Source organism: Aegilops tauschii, chromosome 5, assembly GCF_002575655.3.
Source record: "Aegilops tauschii subsp. strangulata cultivar AL8/78 chromosome 5, Aet v6.0, whole genome shotgun sequence".
In the NCBI taxonomy this organism is placed as follows: Eukaryota; Viridiplantae; Streptophyta; class Magnoliopsida; order Poales; family Poaceae; genus Aegilops; species Aegilops tauschii.
The window spans coordinates 548,715,927-548,723,945 of NC_053039.3; the positions used below are offsets into that span (position 1 = coordinate 548,715,927).

At 47.4% G+C, this 8,019-nt stretch overlaps 1 protein-coding gene across 2 annotated transcripts; it reads right to left on the reverse strand.

Annotated features, from left to right (window-relative positions):
• Positions 1 to 257: 257 nt before the first annotated feature.
• Positions 258 to 1,723, reverse strand: LOC109751753 (uncharacterized). Of its 2 annotated transcripts, none has more exons than XM_020310638.4 (4): positions 1,586 to 1,723; positions 1,071 to 1,487; positions 700 to 964; positions 258 to 590 (listed from the first exon to the last, which is right to left on the reverse strand). In XM_020310638.4, exons 2-4 carry the CDS (start codon positions 1,123 to 1,125, stop codon positions 482 to 484), a joined length of 429 nt encoding a protein of 142 aa, XP_020166227.1. In that variant the 5' UTR covers positions 1,126 to 1,487; positions 1,586 to 1,723; the 3' UTR covers positions 258 to 481. The 2 variants fall into 2 exon arrangements, with proteins under 2 accessions (XP_020166227.1, XP_073354500.1); XM_073498399.1 differs by having other exon boundaries at positions 1,582 to 1,684.
• Positions 1,724 to 8,019: the final 6,296 nt, after the last annotated feature.

The window sequence follows — 8,019 nt, forward strand, 5'->3', positions numbered from 1 at the left end:
GTGGGAAAGGTAGCATAAACCTAGAGCGAGTCGCGATGAAATTGACTGAAAAATGAAGAAAATTAAATGGACAAAAAACCAGTGGGAAAGCAGCTCCTTGTACTTTGGTCTTTATGTATGTGCTATAAATTAGTCCAAGTTAATTTTTTTTAACACAGTACAGACGCAAGCGCTCAGACATACGCGCATACACTCAACCCTATGAACGTACACATACACATCCTACCCCTATGAGCACCTCCGAGAAACTCATATAATTTTATCATTTTGAAATTCACTCTGTATTTTACTTACATAATACATAGGCAACTTAAATATACATTTACAATACATCTATTGTACAAGGGACATTTTACAGGGAAATGACCCATATGGACATATGGTGCATCTCCACGCGGTGCAGGCAGTAGGCCTAGCCTAGGCATTGTTCCAGCAGCGTGACATGGTACTAGTATTGCGTACACTCTACGGACATGTCCGGTCAGGCGTTGCGGGCGGCGACGTGGAACTGCGGCGTGTAGCTGTGCGCCGTGCCCGGCCTCTCCTCGTGCGGCGGCTCGTTGAGGAAGGCCCAGTTGCTCCTCGTCCACCTGCCCACCGACCCAAAACAAACAATTAGCAGATCAATATCCAACGAACTGACCACGTCAAATCAAAGGACAGTGTCATCATCGGCGGTTGGTCGCAATCGTCACGTACCAGTCCCGGCTCTTGCCGGCGTCGGCGGCGTCAGCTGCGTCGATCTCCTCGTGGCCGGCAGCCACCGGAGACGACGCCGGTGACCTGCTCCTCTGCGAGCTTCCCAGCGGGCTCTTCTCCATAGGTCGACCAGGGGAGGCGAACAGGGAGGTGACGTCGACGGCAAGGGTCTCACCGCCGCCGTCCTCCCGCGCCGGCTTCCCGCGCTGCCTCCAGAAGGCCTCCACCTCCTCCTTTGTCAGGGACCGGTTCCTCATCACACGAGCTGCTTACACACACACAGTTAGCTTTCTGACGATCAAAGCAAGCAACATAATAAAAACATAAACATGGCTGCAAGCAGTAAGTGGACCGTGTGTGTAGCCGCGTACCTTTGGTGTCATCGCCAAGAACCGGCGAATCCCAGCCGGCCATCAGAGACCCCATCTAGGCTCTAGCTAGGATTAGGATGATCAACTTCTTCTTGAGATGGATGTGGTAGAATCGAATAGATACTTGTAGGATCGAATAGACAAGAATGTGTAGTTGCGAATGGTACCGAAGAGTAGTGGTAACTGATAAGCATCATCGGTGGATCTGGTCGTATTTATATATGTCTGCAGCGGGGCTTGAGTTGAGTGCTTGACTTTGTTTGGACACTGGAAGGTACTAGTAGTACTGCTACAACAGATACCGGATTAGCACACGGGATTGTCGACCATATCCGGAGTGGCACTGGGGCTAGCGGAGTGGTTTCCGTTCTAACAAAACCTGGGGCCGAGGCTTTGTAGTCTGTGTGCTTATCTAACCTGCAAGTAGCCATTGGTCAGAGCGTCGCTATCGGTACTTCAGTAGCATCTGATACTACCATGTTCCTACCAGGAAGAATGAATAGAAACGTACTCACAAGATCGGTGGCATCGAAGACAGAGTCTACATACTAAAAGCTTCCCGATAGATAGAAACGTTTGCAGGGTCGAGCTCGGAAGAAATCTGGTTCGGTGCTGGAGCAGAGTGACTAGATTAGATAGAATATGCACGCATCGTTATCCAGCGGCGCCTGTGCCTGCCGGTCCGGAGGCCGTCAGTGCGTATGTGGTGTCGTCATCCGTTCCATTCCTTTCGCCAAAGTCCCGGACCGACGTGCCGCCAAAGCCATTAGCAGTATCTGAAAAAAGAAGACATTCGATGTAGGCCATTCTTATCCTATCATCGTCGTCCCAGGTGCATGCATCACTCACTGTTCGCGAGCAATAGAAGGGCCCATCGCGCGCGTCTCTTGGTCGGGTGCCGTTGATGTTTTGGTGGGTGGGTTCATTGAGGCCTTAGCACGACGACTTTCAGGCTGTCTATTACAACAACGTTTACTCGTCTTTTGATGACGGGGGCGATGACAGCGGCGAGTCTTCGGCTCGCTTTAGTGCTTATAGCCGTCGCTAGGTGGTCCATGAACCTGGATGTAATTTTTACTTTTGGCGTTTTTTGTACTTCTTTGACAGTTGATTCTTTTTTGAAAAGCAGGATTATTCCCAGCTTCTGCATCAGAACGATGCACGTGGCCATCTTATAAAAAATGTCAATCAAAACAAAGTCTGTAATTCAGTACAGCTCGCAAGTGAAGCATAAAAAGAAAAGAAGATAAAAAAAAGCGACAACTGGCGAAAAAGGGGACATGATGACTAAATACATATCCTATTATTGGACCGCCATCCAAACCGGTTGTAGATATTCCGTGCTACCGTCTCCCATCGGTTGCACCCAGTAATCAAAAGCTTCATGGAGTCCGTATGAGTGAGTAACGACCACGTACGGATTCAAGCTATAGCTCTATAGATAACCTGCAAGAAGTTTAAATATTTTGTCTATTAAAGATCATATCATTTCTGCAGTTCCATATAGCCCAAAGTAATGCGCATATTCATATCCGAATATGTCCCGCAATAACTGGTTTCATTCCAGTTAGCCACGTCTCAAATAACATGTCAATGCTAACTGGAGGGTTAATATTAAGACTACATGAATTGTGTTAGAATTAATGGGCTAGGCTCATAGCAATTTCTGAAATCTCAAAGCCCATGTGTAAAATGGCAAGTGGTGGTGCTAAGTTTAGTCCCACCCCGAAAGTTGAAGAAGAGTTGGACCTCTTTATATAGTGGGTTCTCTCCACCACTCCAAGTGGTATGTGAGAAGAGAAAGGGAAAACCACACGCGCGCGCTCGCTCGCCTCGCCTTGCCTGGCCGGGCCGTGGCGTGGCGTGGCGTGGCGTGGCGTGGCGTGACGTGACGTGACGTGACGAGGCGAGGCGGTGTTGGAAATACGCCCTAGAGGCAATAATAAATGGTTATTATTATATTTCTTTGTTCATGATAATTGTCTATTGTTCATGCTATAATTGTGTTATCCGGAAATCGTAATACATGTGTGAATACATAGACCACAACGTGTCCCTAGTAAGCCTCTAGTTGACTAGCTCGTTGATCAACAGATAGTCATGGTTTCCTGACTATGGACATTGGATGTCATTGATAACGGGATCACATCATTAGGAGAATGATGTGATGGACAAGACCCAATCCTAAGCATAGCATAAAAGATCGTGTAGTTTCGTTTGCTAGAGCTTTTCCAATGTCAAGTATCTTTTCCTTAGACCATGAGATCGTGCAACTCCCGGATACCGTAGGAGTGCTTTGGGTGTGCCAAACGTCACAACGTAACTAGGTGACTATAAAGGTGCACTACGGGTATCTCCGAAAGTGTCTGTTGGGTTGGCACGGATCGAGACTGGGATTTGTCACTCCGTGTGACGGAGAGGTATCTCTGGGCCCACTCGGTAATGCATCATCATAATGAGCTCAATGTGACTAAGGCGTTAGTCACGGGATCATGCATTGCGGTACGAGTAAAGAGACTTGCCGGTAACGAGATTGAACAAGGTATTGGGATACCGACGATCGAATCTCGGGCAAGTAACATACCGATTGACAAAGGGAATTGTATACGGGATTGATTGAATCCTCGACATCGTGGTTCATCCGATGAGATCATCGTGGAACATGTGGGAGCCAACATGGGTATCCAGATCCCGCTGTTGGTTATTGACCGGAGAGGCGTCTCGGTCATGTCTGCATGTCTCCCGAACCCGTAGGGTCTACACACTTAAGGTTTGGTGACGCTAGGGTTGTAGAGATATGAGTATGCGGAAACCCGAAAGTTGTTCGGAGTCCCGGATGAGATCCCGGACGTCACGAGGAGTTCCGAAATGGTCAGGAGGTGAAGAATTATATATAGGAAGTCAAGTTTCGGCCACCGGGAAAGTTTCGGGGGTTACCGGTATTGTACCGGGACCACCGGAAGGGTCCCGGGGGTCCACCGGGTGGGGCCACCTATCCCGGAGGGCCCCGTGGGCTAAAGTGGGAAGGGAACCAGCCCATAGTGGGCTGGGGTGCCCCCCATGGGCCTTCCCCCTGCGCCTAGGGTTGGAAACCCTAGGGTGGGGGGGGGGGCGCCCCACTTGCCTTGGGGGGCAAGTATCCCCCTGGCCGCCGCCCCCATCCAGATGGGATCCTGGCCGGCGCCCCCCCTCCCAGGGGGCCTATATAAAGGGGGGAGGGAGGGCAGTATTATTACAGCCTTGGGCGCCTCCCTCCTCCCCTGCTACACCTCTCCCTCTCGCAGACGCTCGGCGAAGCCCTGCCGAGATCCCGCTACATCCACCACCACGCCGTCGTGCTGCTGGATCTTCATCAACCTCTCCTCCCCCCTTGCTGGATCAAGAAGGAGGAGACGTCGCTGCACCGTACGTGTGTTGAACGCGGAGGTGCCGTCCGTTCGGCACTCGGTCATCGGTGATTTGAATCACGGCGAGTACGACTCCGTCATCCACGTTCATTGGAACGCTTCCGCTCGCGATCTACAAGGGTATGTAGATGCACTCCTTTCCCCTCGTTGCTAGTATACTCCATAGATGCATCTTGGTGAGCGTAGGAAATTTTTTAAATTATGCTACGATTCCCAACAGGCGGCGCGTACATGCGACATGCGCGTGAATGGTCCGCCGAAATCTGGTCCGTCTCCTTGCAGGAGCGCAGCTTCCTTTTGCCGTTTTATTTTTATGTCTTGGCAGACAAGTTTTTGATTTCTTGTCCGGTAAGTATACGAATTAGAAACCAAGTCGGTTTGGGATTGTGGTCGCGACACAATACCGCCTCTGGTCCTAATATATATACAGCTACCGGCTGCGGCCAGAGACACACCGAAAAACACCTAGGGTTTTGCCTCATCTCACAACTTGCGCCGCCATCGTAGTCTACTCCATCCCAAACGCCGGCGTGCATCGGCGCGTGGGAGAGCAGGTCTCCGGAACCGTTCGTCTTTGCGATCCTGCACCGGGAGAGGACGAATTAGGTTTTTGGGAAGCGCTGTGCGCGACTGCTCAAATTCGTCATCACGGGTCGTCTTCCGTCCAAGTCGGGCGGTGCTACTCATCGTCGTATTCATCGCCGTCAGCAGCAGATCGTCGCCAACATCGTCATCAACACTGTCGCACCCATAATAGCTAACGATCAGTACGTCCAACATCCTCTGTTCATGTCTGTTTCTACAGCTATTGTTACGTGTTTGCTGCTGTTATGCATGTCTTGCTGTTCTTCTAGTTTGCTAGATCATTGCATGCTAGTATCTCTTCTAGTCATGAATTATTTACTGGAATTAATCATGAACTTGCCTAATATTCCAACAATCCAAAAACCTAATTATAGGCAATTTCCTGAGTTAACTATGGCTGGATTCGCTGATGCACTGAGGCCGGATAAGTTTACCGGTGTGCACTTTAAGAGGTGGCAGGTGAAGACCACGCTCTGGCTTACTGCTCTGAAAGTTTTCCACGCTAGTGTTGGTGCTCCAGAGGGAATGACCGACGAAGATCGGAGAAAATTCCAGGAAGCCAATACTATGTTTGTGGGATGCATTCTGAGTGTTCTTGCTGACCGTCTGTGTGATGTGTACATGCACATAAATGACGGAAAGATTCTGTGGGATGCACTGAATGCAAAATTCGGTGCAACAGATGCAGGCAGTGAACTGTACATCATGGAGAGTTTTCATGACTACAAGATGGTGAATAACCGTTCTGTGGTTGAACAAGCTTGTGAGATACAGTGCATTGTGAAGGAACTTGAACTCCTTAAATGTGTTCTACCCGACAAATTCGTGGCTGGGTGCATGATTGCAAAGTTGCCTCCTTTATGGAGGAATTTTGCCACAACTCTGAAGCATAAGAGACAGGAGATATCAGTTGAAAATCTGATTGCATCTCTTGATGTTGAAGAAAAAGCTCGAGCTAAAGATACTACTGAAAAAGGAGGTGAGGTTCAGCCTACTGCTAACATGGTGCATAGGTACCCACAGAACAAGAACAAAGGGAAGAACAAACCTGTTTTCAACAAGCCTACCAAGACTACTACCTTCAAGAAGAAGAAGAAGTTCAACAAGGCTGAGCTAGAGTGCTACGCCTGTGGGAAGCCTGGACACTTTTCCAAGGAATGCCCTGAACATGCAGACCGCAGAGGGAAAACAAGCTCCAAGACTGTCAACATGGTGACCACTAGCAATACTGATGGGTATGGTAATTTACCTATTGTGCTTTCAGTATTTCAATCATCTTTGTGGTGGATTGATTCGGGTGCTAACGTTCATGTGTGTGCTGACATCTCCCTGTTTACTTCTTATCAGGTCGCAAGGGATTCTTCCGTCCTAATGGGGAATGGGTCACATGCTTCTGTTCGTGGCATTGGCACGGTGGATCTGAAGTTTACTTGGGGAAAGATCGTGCAACTAAGGAACGTGCAGCATGTCCCTACTATGAACAAGAATCTAGTTAGCGGCTCCCTTCTATGTCGAGATGGATTTAAGGTAGTTTTAGAGTCCAATAAAGTAATCGTGTCAAGATTTGGACAATTTATAGGAAAAGGCTATGAGTGCGGAGGCTTGTTCCGCTTTTCTCTTTCAGATTTTTGCAATAAGTCAATAAACCAAATTTGTGCTAGTGTTAATGATGATGCAAGTATTTGGCACTCTTGTTTATGTCATATTAATTTTGGTTTAATGTCTCGGCTATCCAGCATGAGTTTAATTCCGAACTTCACAGTTGCCAAAGGTTCATAGTTGTGTGCAATCTAAGCAACCTCGAAAGCCTCATAAGGCTGCCGAGGAGAGAAACTTGGCACCTCTAGAACTCATACATTCTGATCTTTGTGAGATGAATGGTGTGTTGACAAAAGGTGGAAAGAGATATTTCATGACTTTGATTGATGATGCGACTAGATTTTGCTATGTTTATTTGTTGCAAACTAAAGATGAAGCATTAGACTACTTTAAAATCTATAAAGCTGAAGTTGAAAATCAACTAGAGAGAAAGATCAAGCGTCTTAGGTCCGATCGTGGTGGAGAGTATTTTCCAAAAGTTTTTGATGAATTTTGTGAGGAACATGGTATTATTCATGAGAGGACGCCTCCCTATTCACCTCAATCAAATGGAGTGGCCGAGAGGAAAAACCGCACATTGACTGACTTGGTGAATGCCATGTTAGACACTGCTGGTTTATCTAAGGCATGGTGGGGGGAGGCTCTATTGACTTCATGTCATGTCCTAAATAGAGTTCCCAACAATAATAAGGAGAAAACCCCTTATGAGGAGTGGGTTGGGAGAAAACCATCACTTTCTTATTTGCGCACTTGGGGATGTTTGGCAAAGGTCAATATTCCTATTCCTAAGAAACGCAAACTTGGACCAAAGACAGTGGATTGTGTCTTTCTAGGGTATGCTCAACGGAGCATTGCTTATAGGTTTTTAGTGGTAAAATCTGAAGTACCAGATATGCATGTTGATACTATAATGGAATCTCATGATGCAACATTTTTTGAGAACATATTTCCTATGAAAGATATGCATAGCATTGCTAGATTTTCTTCTGAGATAATTCCTGAATCTAGTACAACTGATGAATATTTCGAACAGTCACATGAGGAAGTCCTTGAGAAGGATAACAATGAAGTTCCTAGAAGGAACAAGAGATAAAGGATTGCAAAATCCTTTGGTGATGATTTCATTGTATACCTTGTGGACGACACACCCAAGACGATTGCAGAAGCATATGCATCTCCGGATGTAGATTATTGGAAAGAAGCTGTTCATAATGAGATGGACTCAATTCTTTCTAATGGAACTTGGGAACTAACTGATAGACCATATGGTTGTAAACCTGTGGGCTGTAAGTGGGTGTTCAAAAAGAAGCTAAAGCCTGATGGTACTATTGATAAGTACAAGGCGCGGCTAGTGGCCA